Genomic DNA, 16,494 nt, shown 5'->3' with positions numbered 1-16,494 from the left:
ATAATTTACACGGCATCACAGCTTAAGCCAATACACCGAATAATTAAACTAATTACAACTATAATTACAGAATATGTATTAATCTAGTAGTGTAAAATAAAAAAATCACATAAGTAATAAATAAAACCTCAGACAATTTACATGCAAGTGCTGGGAATCCTATCGTCCATCTTCTCACAAAACCTCAGACACTCTCGGCACACATTCGCCCATCTGAATGCAAACAAGTTTAGAAAGAACATGAATACACGTAAATTTTATAATAACATCAATTGCGGTAAAGTTATTGTTTATTGAGTTAGAAGAATTTTTTACTAGTACTTGACGAACAGAGTCGTCCTATAGGACTCGAGATGTGAATAAATATCAATGAAGTCGGTCGCCATCTTCCCCTCCCTCCTTTTTTTCTCGTCCCGTCCCCCCTCCTTAAACTAAAACAGGTCAATTCGTAATCTGGAGACAATGAGGAACACATCCATACCTGTTTTAGGTATTTAGAAGAGATGTCTACGAAAATCGTGAAGGAGACGACTTTTGGTCAAATAGGCTTTTTTTATTATTATTATTATAAATGGGCTTACACTTGGCCACAGACTAGCCGAAGGCAAAGACGTGGCCTACGATGGAGTGAGCTCGCCCAGAAGATGCCTGTTCACTCTTGATTTGAAGGTCGTGCCGAAGGTGCCGGGTTACATGACCTCGGAAAAATAGCCACCGGCAAGGAATTCCACTCCTTGGCCCTAGACTAGTTCAACTTTCTAGTGAACGCATTCTTTGAATTGCCTGTTCTCGGCTGCGACAAACGGGAATATACCTACACGGTGTAACATGAGGAAACCGATTAATTTTAACATTGTATTCCTGATCATATTAGAAGACTAAAATCTCATAAAAAACTATTCTGGATTTCGCCTACTTTAAAAGTTAGTAGCATGAAAAAAATTAACAATTACTTACTTATTATTTCTCAGCACAAAGCGTTTTTTTAATGGCGATGATGCCATTATCGGGCATGATCTAGTTATATCTTCGTTGATAGATGTCAAAAAGTTACAAGTGACTCATTGCAAAATAGTAGGTACATTACGATACAAGTGCGATTTCACACGTTTAATGAATTAAATAGCATCGAAACATATGTGTAATTGCAGGGCACTCAGAGCAGAGCGGATGGGCGCCAAGTGACATAAAGGAGCTGACACCTGGTCCGATGGGTCCGCCGGCTATGGGCCCACCGCCCGGCATGGGCCCGCCGGGCGTCGGCGCGCCGCCGCCGCACCTGATGGGCGCGCCGTTCGTGTCGCCGTACCGCGCGCACCCGCCGCACGCGCTGGAGCGCGCGCGCGACCGCGACCGAGAGCGCGACGAGCGCGACCGTCCACACCGCGACAGGAGAGACGACGTATGTATACCTAATTACCTACATTCATTTGTTCGCCAGACCTCTTTTCATGCGGATATCCTGTTTTTTGAATCAAGTAAATTAAATAAATAAATATTATAAGATTTATAGGACATTTTTACACAGATTGACGGAGTTTCACGCTAAGCTCAAGAGAAGGCTTGTGTTGTGGGTACTCAATTCAACCAATGGTATATTATATAATATACAGTTAAGTACTTAGTCGGTCCTAAAGTTCTGTCACAAATAAAAATAATGATAAAAACAGAAGTACCAATCAGTTTTTAATAAATTATATACATATATCAGGGCCATTTTATTCAAAGTTGTCCACCCCGAAAAAAGTTGATATGAAAATGAAACCGATAGAAAGTTATTAAAAGCTGTTTTTATAGATTCTTTATTAAATAAATTTATATAAAATATAGAAGGTTCACTTGATTTTTAAGTAATTAATGAAGAAAATATGTTTTTGTTGAGTTGAGATGCGAGTGTTCCGTTCCGCAACCAACTTTAATCGCAGATAATGCAAATATAAAAGGTTAGGGAATTTTACAATATGTTTATTATTGGGTCACTATCAAATTTACCTTATCGCTAAAAGACTATATAGCTGACATGTCTGGATTGTGTTATGTCTTTGTGGCTACGTAGACATGAATACTAAATGCGTCTTTAGCAAAACGTCTGGATCTTAAAACGTAACAATTTAAAATGATCTAACTGCAAAACATCTTCATCTTCGAATGTCTGTATTACAAAACAGACATGAACGCTAAACAGTCGAGGAGCAAAAAGTCTGGATTGTTTAATGTTTTTATTGCTAAAAAGAATAAACGCCAAACGACCCGTTAGCAAAACGTCTGGTTTTAAAATGCTTAAGTGCCTTGAGAATTCAAACCTTCTCGCACTGTTCATAAGAATTGTTACATATTTATTATAAACCATGACGTCCATGACACATTATATTTCCGGACGTTTTGCTACTGTATCGTTCTGTGTTGACGTCAATTAACTAACTTCACTTTTGACTTTTTAGATATGCTAATCATACGGGTATGTATATTTCCAGACGTTTGGCTACTCATTCATTCTAAGTCTTAGCCATCCAGTTAAATTAACTTTTTGTTGATTGAGTATTCTACTTTCAAGTCATCCCAGCTGAATTGACTTTATGCTGACTGTATATTTACATTTTCTGACATCTAGCCAAAATAGTCGTTTAGCGATAAGATAAACTTGATAGTGACCCTTATTATTCATTCTAAAAGTACAAATAAAGAAATTACACTTTCATTTTCACATAAATGCCGACTACTATTTTTTTAAACCCATATATATATCCGTTCCGCTACTTTCAGTACAAAATAGAGGAGAATTTTTAAGATTACTATAATATAATGTCCGCTCCATCGTGAGCAATGGCAGCAAATGACTGTTTTTTGTTTTAAAATAATTGTCAAACATTCAAAAATGGAATCCAAAAACATTTTCTTAAAATTATGTTCTAAATTTAAAAATAAGGTGCCAGTGACAGGATTTTAGGACCGACTAAGTAGCGCCTTGTTGGTGAGTGATATGTTCAAAATGGGTTTCGACCTCGGAATGAAAAAATGGAAAACCTTTCGAGCGCCGCGCCGCAAGTCGGCGGCGGCGGCGGCGAGTCTCCGACGCCTACTTTGTTACTTCTAGTTTGAGTTAATTGAACTGTGTTAACCGTGTGCTCTCATTTGTTTAGTTTTTATATGTGATGAACATACCTCGTAACGGATGTAGCAAAACCGTAGCATTTGACAGTTAGACGTTTGGGTGGGGTTAGCGATTACGATGAATAATTTGCTTACTTAATTGCACGTATAATTAAATTACAATTTAATGACAATATTCATAAGTAATGATAACTTTACTAACTTGAGAAATAAACGATTATTTAGCAATTTTAGCTAGTAGAAGCCACCAACAAAAGAAAAATGGTTACTCTTAACATTTAGATGTTCTTTTAACCTCTCGTATCGGAACGTGGCTCCACGCTCGTAGATATTGAATTGTAATTAATTTTAAATTAGAGTTGAATACCTAGGAACGCGGATCCACGCTCTGGCACACGAGAGGTTAAAAGCTAACCCAGGATTACAGGTAAAAAATAACAACATTTACTGTACTTCATTTATTACTTACATTTTCCAAAAAGAAAAACATAATATTTATCTTAATTCGGCAACAGATAAACATCGTAATGGTTCAAGATTCAATCCGTTCCAATTTAATTTAATTTGTTCCTAGTACATAGCGACAACCCTGATGACGTACATGCTACAGTTTTGCGGGTTCGATTACGGGCTATGGTATGGTGATGAATCTATCTATCAATGCATCTACATTCCCCTACTCCAAAATTATGTTTTTCTCAAACGTGCAATGAAATATTATCTTTACGTTACCTTATAATGGAACCGGAAGTATATATGGAAGGAAAGGGGATTTCATACAACTTTTCAAGCCTAGGCCTTGCAAAGTAACTTTATTTTTATTTTGGACAAGATTGTCATTCATACCGCTGGCTGGAGTGGCTGGCTTGTCAAAAAGCCGGTTTTCTTTTTAAAGGTTGCTTGTGACGTTGTCAGACTAAAATTGTAGGAGGAACGGTTTGGAGCATTATTTTTTATTTGACTGCATGTTTGAGAAAAGCACTATACAATACATGCCTCGGCGTGAAAACGGATTGCCAGCCCTTTGGCCGGAAATCCTAATTGCCATTCACTGTCATCATGCCTGTTATGTAATGTTTTTTTTTGTTTTAGGAGGAAAGGGAACGGGAACGCGAGCGATCTCGTTCTATAAAACCGGATAGGATACGAGAAAAGTAAGGATTTTATACTTAATTCTAAGTTGCAAGTAATCTGAACAAACCAATTTACCTTCAGTATTTTGTAATCAAGTCACTCAGTGATTGACGAGGATTCATACACGAGCCTCGAAAACCCCTGCCTAGAGCTAAGTCAAAGGAAAATCGTTAGGTTCCGCCGCTACAAATTTTTTGGATGTTCTTGGGCCTGATATTGGGTTTCCATAACTGCATTGCCATAAGTGCATGTCTAGTTTTTGCAGGACCACCAGTCCTGTTGAAGAACTGTTGAAGAACAAAATAGGTATTTAAAGCACGGATTGCTCGTGAAAAAAGTCTGTGATCAATTTGCAAATAGGCAATTGATATTGATTTTCTGATAGGAAGTTCATTAAGTAGTTCTGTAATTTCGTGTGTATAAATTTCGCTCTCATATCTCCTGTATCATGTTTTCGTATGAAAAAATTGACACCTCGGCAATATTTTTTGTTTGGTTTTTATAATCCATTGAAATCGTATCAATTAAGGGATGTTGCTTTGCATCAAACGAAGTACAGTGAATTCACCTTAACTTGTCCAATCATGTAAACAAACGAAATGTCAAATATGGTCAAAGACCGAACTGAAATGTATTTAAACTGATTGGAAATGTATTTAAAATGATGTAATAACGATAATTTAAAAAAGCGGATCTTCAATTTTACATCTCACTTTAGCGATGTAAAAACCAAAATTGAATTCGTTCATCACATTTGCAATAATTGATTGATAATAGTTTCCAGCAGTGTTTGTTTACATGATTGGAAAAGTTAAGGTGAATTCACTGTAGTACCTACTAATTTATTTATTATTAGGAAACAGCCAGTTTTACTTTCGCGATTTTAGCATCGCAACAATAAAAGTTGTTCATCAAAGTTAGGCTAGCACTTTAAAAAAATCAACCTGTATACTGTTAGGGATGAAATAGTACTGTCAAATCCAAGTTTTCCCGAAAGCCCATGGAGTCATAATAAAATTCATGAAAATCCATACAATTTAAGGTTTTTTTTTTGTGGGACCCAGTACACCAATTACACTACAAACTATACAGTATAAAAACTAGGAGCGGTTTCTGGATTTAAACTATATACCCATAAGGTAGAGCACTATTAGATAAAGCACCTTGACTAGGAAGGGGTGGATTGTGGTGTAAAATGAATAAATAATAGTTGGTTTAAAAGACGAAGACGAGCTATGATTTCCGTTTGTATTGTTTTTTCCAGATCATATAGACGCGAACGGTCACGGTCACGATCTCGACGGCACAAGTCGCGCTCGCGCTCGCCGCGCCTGCGCGAGCGGTCGCGTGAGCGCGAGCGGGAGCGGGAGCGCGAGCGCGAGCGGGAGCGCGAGCGCGAGCGGGAGCGCGAGCGGTCCAGAGACAGGGATAGGTCCCGGGACAGAGAAAGAAGTCTCAAGCCCAAACCAAAAGAATCCAAGGATAAAGAAGAAGATAAATAAAATAGTGTATGTTGATCCTTCAAGCGGCATGCCGCCACCTCGTGGTATATTCAGCATTTGTTAAATTTATTAATTCACATAGAATATAAATAAAAAAGTGATTGATGCCACTTGAAGTGTTAAGTAACATATATTCACCTACTTCGTTTTGAAAGGACACCTACATAACACCCAATAGTCTGGAAATTTCTCTTACTATCGGGTGACCCATTTCATAAAATAAAATATTCAAATATAATAAACGTGTTTTATATCCATATGTGACGTTCCACACTATAAGATACCTCTTGCGGTGCATCGCGTAAGCGCCAAACCCCGTAAGGTTCCTTTTCCTGTGGGACGTCACGAAATCACGAATGTATAGCTAATACTCTTTAACGGTGCTGTTACACGGGCAACACAATTGCCAGCAATTCACATAAGTGCCATTCAATGTATAGAGTCACTAAAGTCAGTTCAGCCTTACTTGTCCAATATAGTAAACAAACGAAACGTCAAATATGGTCAAAGACAATTACTAGGGATTGGAAGTGTCGATAAAATGATGTATTAACGATAATTTCGCTGCTGACGTCATCAGAGGACTTTCAATTTTACTTCACACAATATCTATGTTAAACCAAAATTTAATTATTTTTCGTAAATAAGATGTGCGTTCCCATTGAGGGTCCACGTTAGAATTTAGAGCTTTTGAACGTGTCAGTCTTTAATAACAGTTTTCAAACAATTGTAAATTCAACCAATAATTTGTAAAAGTAGGCACTCAAAAGTTACATTCGGTTAAAGGTGGGCCCTCAGTCGTGCATGATATATCGTGCATTTATAACAATCGTTTCAATTGAGGGACCACCTTTAATCAATCAAAACTTTTGAATGGCATCTTTTACAAACTAAAGCTTGAATTTACAATGATTCGAGTGCTTTTACTAACTCTCAGTCACACCTATATTTTAAATAATAATATTGTTATCTCTTAATGTGACCTTATCGCGATCGATTGAGGGACCACATTCTAGATGACATTTTTTCGTAGTGAGTTAGCAGAAAGGAGTCACAATTAACGAAATTAGTTTTACAAATCTTTTACTAAGAGTAGTCATTTACAGAAGTTGTAAATTTGAAGTGGATTATGAAATATGGATACCTGACATGCACGACTGAGGGTCCACCTTTAACCGAATATAACTTTTGAGTGCCTACTTTTACAAATTGTTGGTTGAATTTACAATCGTTTGAGAACTTTTACTAAAGACTGACACGTTCAAAAGCTCGAAATTCTAACGTAGACCCTCAATGGGAACGCACATCTAACAAAGACCTATAACTCCGTATAGACAGATAAAGTCTAACCCGTATTGGTGTGATAGAAAGGGACAAACTACCCGTTCCGACGTATTGGTGTGATAGAAAGGGACAAACTAACTTTATCGGCTTGATAACATTAGTGTACGTTTATGAATAAGGGGATAAGAAAAAACGTACCGCAGTACCATACAGAAAAAGGTACGGTGGCCTAGATGGCATTACACTTTTGGGCTACACCGCTCAGCTAGATGGCGCTAATATTAATATTTGAAAATTTAAAACATATCAAGCTGAATATGGGCCAAATTGTCAAAAGTGAGGTTCAAAAGTTTTAAGCCTGTGTTAAGAGATGGCAGTCTAGTCTATGCACTGTGATTACACATTTTACTTCGACAGTAACTCTCTATAATACTCAATCCTCTTTGCCCCTAATAAAAATCTCTAAAATCTTGAATAATCATGTAAGAAATTAAGTAAAGTATTAAAATATGGTTCGTTTTGTTATTATTGTCCATTCATTTTCAAACATGTGACATTTGTGTAAATCACACAAATGCAAACCTATATTCCCTAAACGAGGTAGGCAGAGTACATGAAACTACTCAATATTCAGTGCCATGGCAATAATTAATGACATAAATATAATAATTAATGACATAATTGTTTTTACCCGACTACGGCAACGCAAAAGGAGGGTTATGATTTTTACCCGACTACGGCAACGCAAAGGAGGGTTATGTTCATCTGTTCCCTCATAACTTTTAAAGTACTCATTAGAATTTGACAAACGATATGTCATTCGAATCGTCTTAAGGTGGCTCGCTTTCCATACAAAAAACATCTACCATTTATTTAGTCACCGCACACTACAACTAAATAAAAATATGCGCATACATCTACTATACATTATCCGTCGTCGCGGTAGTGAAACTAGTGAATGAAATACATTGTTTCATACAGAAATCATGGACAAATCCATGTGAATTTTTTATTAATTTTACGTAAATGTGCGTGCCAAATTTTGTGTACAGACACAGAGCCGTCATATTTCGCGCATTTTTAATTGACATTGTCATCAGTGACACTTTGCTCTTGACAAGTAATTATTAAAGATATTGGTTTAGTTAACTCAAGCAGACTCAGAAATAATGACGCATTTTGTCAATAAAGATACATATCGTATATTTCGGCACTGCTAATGTAAATCGAAATGGCGTCTTGGTCAAATGCACCGATTATGAAGCAGGAAATCCTGAGTTTTTTTTAATCATTTGAACTTTTTTTGGATTTTTTTTTTATATTTTTTAAATGGAATATTTGACTATTACTATATTGCTTTCCTATTTTTTATTTTCATACAAAAATATAATACAATCCTTTATTATGCCTTTGTTGATAAAATAAAATATTACACGTCTGGTATAATACATTATACATAGGTCATAAGTGTGGGCATAGTATTAGTAATGTATTGCATTTACTGAACTGGTTGACCTATGTTATTGTTGTGTGAATGTTTTTCTTCAACAACTAAATGGTTATATACAAGAATATGGGTAGCTTTTGCATATTGTAATTTTTCCTGTCACCCGTTGACCACGAACGCTGTAAAGTGTTCGAAACATCGGGATGAATTTTAAACTCATTATACGCGATTTAATCCGTTTTCATAGTTTTTATTTCATGAGTAACTATCGCGGTAACTGAAGACAATATTAACTAAATGGTTACAAATAATAATTATCATCAAATTATCATCAATATAATCTGGTCCAGGCAGGCAATTATGGTCGCGCGATAAATGATAAAACATCTGGCCGTCCCTATAATCGCACTTACTAATAGTGCGACAGGGACGGCCTGATATTTTATCGTCTATCGCGCGACCATGCTACCCGTGCTGTAATAGCTTTAGCCCGCGGCTTCGCTTGCGTTAGAAAGAGACAAAAGTAGCATATGTCACTCTCCATCCCTTCAACTATCTCCACTTAAAAAACATGTCAATCCGTCGCTCCGTTTGGCCGTGAAAGACGGACAAACAAACAAACACACATTATCTTTGGTGAAACAACGAATTCTTCCACTTCAGATTATAGAGTAACCAGCTTTTCCCATTTATAATAAACTAGCTTTTGACCGCGGCTTCGCTCGCGTAAGAAAGAGACAAAAAGTAGCCTATGTCACTCTCCATCCCTTCAACTAAATCCCCTTAAATAATCACGTCAATTCGTCGCTCCGGTTTTGCCGTGAAAGACGGACAAACAAACAGAGGTGTGTGTCTGTAATATTAGTATGGATTTGACATTATTATTTATATTTAAATAATTATATATGTATAGCCCAATTTCGTCGGTAACAACGTGTTATGTAATGGCGTCGTTGGTGAACAGTCGTCTGTCACGCCGTGAAGGTGCGTTCGATTCCCAGGATTCTATAAACTTTTTGTATTTTTTGGATATAAATTTCGTATTTTTTATTGACCGAGCAAGAATGGAGAGCCGAAGGTATCAATTTTATCTTAGAGAACATATTGATTTTTTTATTGTCATTTTGATTTTCTATTTATTAAGTTGAGATTAGGGCTTGCAATATCGGACGATTTTCAATTCCGGAACTGGTTTTCGAGATTGGACTTCAATTCCGGAATTCCGGAACTAGTTCCGGAATTGGACAATTTTTTTTGTTGTGTTTTCTGGTGGATTTCTGATGAAATAATACAATTTTAAATTGAAATTTATTATTAATCGACGTTTAAGACAATAACTCCGTACCTGAAAGGCATATAACACTGCAATTTTCATTTCAGTAATTTTACAGGAAAGCCCATTTTGTGTCAAAATCGGTCTTGCTAAGTATTTCGAACAACAGCAAACGATACAAACGAGGTTTTAGTGCCAGTTTTGTGATAGTAGTTAACATTAAAGTAAATATATTTAACATTATTATTTAATAGTATTTTACACATCATTCAGTAATAATAACTACATATTTTAGACAAAAACTAAATAAAACTACCCCGAATACAGTGTTTTCCTTCTGAACTTATTTCATATTTGAGGATTTACATCAATATGGACGAGGAAAACATTATTGTTTTATCAATTAATCTAATAAAAACAAGGGTTTTAAAACTTTTAAATGCATATTTATGCATTGATTGTCTACCGAAATAATGTAAAAGTAATAATTTACAACAATGGCACAACATCTTATTCACATAAATGTAATAAAATAAATATTGAATTACCTATACACGTTAAACTTTCGTGAGACATTAGTTTAGCCGTCGCGTGAACTCCTATATGCCTGAAGAGGGGCCTCCGAATTGGCCCGAAACATGTAGCAATAGCGACATAATAACGTGAGTACAACCGTATTTCAATTAATTATTGAATTACCTGTATCAGGCCAAAAAAGTCAGATTTCCTGATTTATACCTAGGTGCATGTACATATAACCTTGAATTCTTGTAAAAATAAAGCATACTTTTCATATCCACCGTTTTCCATACATTGCAGTAAAGTCCACCAGTTTAGTAAAATATGCACACGTCTTTGTGAAAAGTGTATAAGTAACTACGACGTTATGCTTGTGAATGAATGTAATACCAAATACTATGTTTTGCATCTGAATTTAAGTTCGCAAAACCAGAAAGTGACAATGGTTAATATTAGCGCCATTAGCGGGTTAAAATTTAAAATTACACTATCTCGCTCTAACTAGCCCCTTTGGCCATAAAATAGGGTACTACCTGAGTCCGAGCAGTGTCTAACTTATGAATTTACATTCTGTGGTAATTTTGTAAAATAACCAGGCTGATATTACACGTTTTTATCTTAAAAATATGTATTTTTTCAATTCCGGAATTTTCGAGATTATGTGTTTCAATTCCGGAACTGTAATATCGGAAAAATTGTCCGAAATTCCGGAATTTCGAGATTCCGGAATTCCGGAATGCAAGCCCTAGTTGAGATATAAAACACAACTTTTAATACCCTCGCTAAATATATTATTTTATCGAAATTACTCCTTAGATATAAAAAGTCCACTTGAGTTTTTAAAGCATTACGTTACTCAGTTAACTATTGCATTTTCATTTGCTAATTTAAGATTTCAAAAGCGATTTGAATACCCTTGCTCCATCGAAAATAAACAATTAGAAAAAAAAATCATTCGAATCGTAGTTTAGAAACTAAAATATATCTATACTTTTTGGAATTTTTAAAAATATCAGATTAGGATAATTATTTTATTTATTTATTTAAACTTTATTGCACAATATAAAAAAGTACAAATGGCGGACTTAATGCCAGATGGCATTCTCTACCAGTCAACCATAATTATGTTAGAAATTCTGAGTTCGACGAACCCAAAAATTATTACCATGTAAGAGAATAGGTTTTTAATCTTTTTTGTGGAAAACGCTCAGTAACTACTGTACGAGTACTTTGTTCCGTCTATTGTCCTTTGAGTCGTCGGCAACCTAAACCCTCCTTTGAACTTGTACACTCCTTTTTGCTGTGCACACGCAGCAAAGGGGAGTGTACAAGTTTCTAATGGGGCGGCAACGCGCATGCGACACTCTTTGAGTTGCAGGCGTCCATAGGTTACGGTGACCGCTTTCCATCAGGCGGACCATATGCTTGTTTGCCACCGACGTAGTATAAAAAAAAAAAGAGAAAAAGTCCTGGATTCGAACCCAGTACTTCCATGCAAATCATGCGATGGCACGTATTTACCGCAAGGCTATTTAAACAAGCTGTCGCCGCGTGAAATTATCGACTAAAAGGAATACAAAAACACTGTTTGTATGTGTGAGTGGTACTTAAAAATAGTGTAAAATAGTAAATTTATCTACATTAAGGGGATTAACGTTACAATGAGAAGTTGAATGTTTGTTGTAAGGGGGCGTCCATTAATCGCGTCATACGTTTTTGGCTTATTTTAGACCCCCCCCTCCCCCATGGTGATCTTTGGTGATATTTTCAGGACCCCCTCCCCCCCTGGCCAATATGACGTGTAATTTTTTGGCAACTTAAGTAGACTTTTTTTCAACCCACGAATCAACCAAATCTTGGCGCGAAATTCAAATTTTCTATGAGAATTAAACCTTTGCCCCCTCATTTTTAAGGTTCCGTACCTCAAAAAGGAAACCACTGAACCGAAACAACTGAACCGATTAACTTGTTTGGCACACATATGTAAACTTGTGACCCAAAGACGGGCATATAATTTAAATAAAATAAAAAAACAACTATAGGGGCCACTTTTGGGGGGTAAAAGTAAAAATTATAAATCAAAGTTTTTTGAAATAGTTTTTTAGCGTGTTACATATCAAATGAAAGAGCGTTAATTGGGCCCCACTTTTTTTTATTTGGAATTTTTTATGTGCTTTCCACTCAGAATCGCGAGCTCTTTCAATCCTAACAGGAGTATAAAAGTGTCCCAAGGCTTTTCTCTATTCCGTTACCATTTTTTCATACATTTTGTATGGTGGTAACGGAATGGAAGGTCTAAAAAAATATGGAAATCTCGGGACATTTTTAGGGTTCACATGTCTGTCTGTCCGTCTGTCCGTCCGTCCGTCCGTCCGCGGATAATCTCAGTGACCGTTAGCACTAGAAAGCTGAAATTTGGTACCAATATGTATGTCTCACGCCGACAAAGTGGTAAAATAAAAAGTTGAAAAGTTGGGACTGATTTTTTTTTTCATTCCAACCCCAACGTGTGATATATTGTTGGATAGGTATTTAAAAATGAATACGGGTTTATTAAAATTGTTTTTTGATAATATTAATATTTTCGGAAATAATCGCTCCTAAAGGAAAAAAATAAGCAAAAATAAAACACTATTGGTAAAATAAAAAGTGGAAAAAAATGTTTTGTTAGGGTACCCCCCCCCCCGTACATGTAAAGTGGGGACTGATTTTTTGACCGTCTATAACCGACTGTCCGTATACACGTGATGAGGGCAAACTAAAAAAATCTTTGAGAATTAAAAATAACCGACTGCACACAATGGTCTCATCGGAAGATCAGCGCTGGAAGTCACCAGCAACACGCTGAGATGAGGCCATTTCGTGGCACTTCATTCCTTTCTGTTTGTATTGTAAAATGTGTAATTAATCTTGACTGTGTTCACCAATAAATTATATTCTATTCTATTCTGTTCTCTTTGCACTGCACAACGCAAGTTCTGACTGTAAAAGTTGATATAAAAATAGCTCAGAAATGTTTTTTTCTTTACGTTAGTGTAACAAAAAAATACACGTGATATGTTCCTAACCCCCCCACCCCCCATGGTGATATTTGGTGATTTTTTCATGACCCCCTCCCCCCCTATGTAGTATGACGCGATTAATGGACGCCCCCTAATACGTCAATTTTAATATTAAATGTTCGCGAAGCATAATTGAAAGTATATAAATGCCTGTACGACTCCACAAAAAAAATAAGACTGGTAATTTGCAGATTAACGCCATCTAACGCAGCCTGAGCTTCGGGTAACCTAGGCGAGCCACCTTAATCGTCCGCTGGTTCTATATGACGTCACCGCAAACAAAACATGGCGCCCTCTAGAGGTCATAAAGTAACGAAGCAAAAAAAAAAAAAGTTAGGATGACATATTGTATATCATTTGAAAGGGCTTGATTAGCACAATTCAAATATGTATACAGGGTGATTCATGAGTCGTGAGCAGGAGTGAACAGGGTACTGGGGAGGGTCACGCTGAGCAACTCACTTTCATAATGGGGCAACACTGAATTGTGATTATTTTTCTTAACTATGACTTAATTGATAGCTCTACGACATACACGTTACGATAGACGTTCTAATTATGACTTAATTGATGATTAACTATAAATTAAGTCATAGTTAAGAAAAAAAAAATATCACAATTTAGTGTTGCCCCATTATGAAAGTTGCTCAGTGTGACCCTCCCCAGTACCCTGTTCACTCCTGCTCACGACTCATGAATCACCCTGTATATTGGTAGCTTTTATTCCCAGCTTTACTTGATTATACCGGATAATTCATTGATTTCTCGGAAAAATTGACTACATATGTGCAAATCCGCAAGCGCTCTGCCATAGTTCCACGCCTTATCCGTCTGCGGTTACACAAGAAGGCTTTTGCCAAAGAAACTAATTTGGCTGCTTTATATATTAATTTTATTAAAGAGTTGCAATATTTTTTCGACCAAAGTTCAATTTCGTACAGCAAATTGTCATAATAAGAACTAGATGAAGTTTGACGCTGTTTTGACATTCTGACGTGTATCATAGATTGCAGAAAACCCTAGATGAAGGGTATGTTACGTCATCGTGCCATAATGACTTTCTACTACGAAATAGTACATTACGATACAAGTGCGTAAAAAAGGAAGTTCGAAACGAGTGGCGATAGATTAAGACACGACCGAAGGGAGTGTTTTAAATCGACACGAGTTACGAATTTCCTTTTCGCACGTGTATCGTACGACGTTTTTCAGTACAGATGAGCCTCCGAAGTTTCGAACTGGCATATAATGAACCACTTCTCGAACTAGTGCGTAAAAAAACGACCATCTGTACTGAAAATATATTATTAAAAGCCAGTTAATCATCTAAAGTTAATATAATTTTCATAAAGAGAGAGTAATGCGATACTTACATCGATACTGATTGCCAGCTACCTGTCTCTTTCAGTATACGGTATGCTTCATGAGAGTGTACATACCGTAGACGCGGTCCTAAATCTACTTAAAGAGTCCTTACAGAGTCACGTCCTAAAACAACGTACCTTCGGCGCCCTCATAGGCTCATATTTAAAGTGTCGGGCGAAGCCCGACGCACGCGGTCCTAATCCGGGCGCCTTCGGCGCCCTCTAACTTGAAGTGTCGGGCGAAGTCCGACGCACTCGGTCCTAAGCCGGGCGCCTTCGGCGCCCTCTAACTTAAAGTGTCGGGCAAAGCCCGACGCACGCGGTCTTAAGCCGGGCGCCTTTAGGGCCCCCACAGACGGGAGACAAAACTGTTTTGTCTCCGTCGCTCGGTCTATGGGCTAGTATGACGGTGCGCACACGAGGCGACGCAACTTTTCATACAAATACGAAAGTCGCCGAGCAACTGTTGCCTCCGTGTGCGCGGGGCCTTAGCGCCCTCGTATTTAATAAATAAAATGTAACCCCAAAGTAAGTTAAATAAAAAATAAGTTCAAAAACTAAAACCCGACTATTATAAAATGTGCTCTAAAAAGTATGAAACAAGATAGAATTATATTATGAAATTATCATGCATAATATTCACAGATGTGTATTCTTTTCAATACCTACATAAATTCAATGTTATAATAAGTTTGTAAATTTTATATATACTTGAAGAGATTCCGAAGATAACCGTGGTCGTATGCCACTTATGTACTTAAGTTTATAATTTTGGCATACGACCACGGTTATCACATGTGAATATCATGTATGATAATTTTATAAAATAATTCTATCTTGTTTCATAGTTTTTAGAGCACATTTTATAGTAGTCTGGTTTTAGCTTTTGAACTTATTTTTTTAAAACATATGATCAAGGCAGGTGTCATAGACCTTTCCATAGACCGGTCACTAGCACACTAACATCTCAACCCAATAGCCCAGTATAATTTGTTTCTTTTCATTGCAATAGTTTTACACTAACCGGGGCTTGTCCTTGGGTGCATTCTATAGTGCGGACAGGGACAATCGCCGGCTAGTGTCACATTACTTTAAATTAAACTGTCTTAAAGGGCCTCTGCGCTGTTGGCTTCGGCCCCACGCACGCCTCCCAAAAGTCCGGGACCCCATGGTCCCGAGAACTGGAAAATGACATACTCGTATTATTATGTAAGTTATCGATGAACTAAATATCGGAAGAAAGTGAAGTCACTAGTGTCACTTCGTTCGTGCCACAAAAATATCTAGGTACCTATAGTAATGGACAGGGTCGCCAGACCTTCCTCAAATTCTCAAGGATGAAACTTTGGGGTTCGTATCGACATTGTCTGCATATTTTCTAGTTCGGCCCGACGGCCATTTTTTTTGCTATCAAGAGCTGAAGGTGAAAAAAAAGTGCTAACTTTCCTTAAATTCTCAAGGCTGATTTTTATGTATGTGTTAGAGCACGTTGTTAATTAGAAATTGGTTATCATCAATGCTAGACCGTTTCCGCCGGCCGTCACTTTTACCAGACGCGACAAAGTTGACAAAAAACCACTAACTTTCCTCATTTTCTCAAGCCTGATTTTGATATATGATACACAGGGAACTATAGCTAGACCGTTTTTAAGCAGCCAAACCAATCGGATGGACCCAACCCAACCATCCGCCAGACCGACATTTAGTTTCGCTATGAACATCATCAGTAAAATCGTGATTATAGATAGTTAGCCGAAACTACAAAAGCTAAGAAGTTGAATCTTGCACAGCAGTTTAC

The 16,494-nt window shown here is 37.0% G+C and overlaps 1 protein-coding gene across 3 annotated transcripts in view; it reads left to right on the top strand.

Annotated features, from left to right (window-relative positions):
- The window catches only part of LOC125241846 (pre-mRNA 3'-end-processing factor FIP1-like), a 60,771-nt gene extending 54,782 nt beyond the window's left edge, over window positions 1-5,989 (top strand). For all 3 annotated transcript variants that reach the window (XM_048150515.1, XM_048150517.1, XM_048150514.1), the window contains 3 exons: window positions 1,152-1,402; window positions 4,204-4,265; window positions 5,510-5,989. In XM_048150515.1, the coding sequence (XP_048006472.1) occupies window positions 1,152-1,402; window positions 4,204-4,265; window positions 5,510-5,747 (551 nt within the window). In that variant the 3' untranslated portion in view covers window positions 5,748-5,989. The remainder of the gene's footprint in view (window positions 1-1,151; window positions 1,403-4,203; window positions 4,266-5,509) is intronic.
- The last annotated feature ends 10,505 nt before the right edge of the window (window positions 5,990-16,494 follow it).

This window comes from Leguminivora glycinivorella, chromosome Z (assembly GCF_023078275.1).
Source record: "Leguminivora glycinivorella isolate SPB_JAAS2020 chromosome Z, LegGlyc_1.1, whole genome shotgun sequence".
Classification (NCBI taxonomy): domain Eukaryota; kingdom Metazoa; phylum Arthropoda; class Insecta; order Lepidoptera; family Tortricidae; genus Leguminivora; species Leguminivora glycinivorella.
The sequence above is the reverse complement of the archived record's forward strand: the minus strand, read 5'-3'. Positions and strand labels throughout refer to the sequence as shown.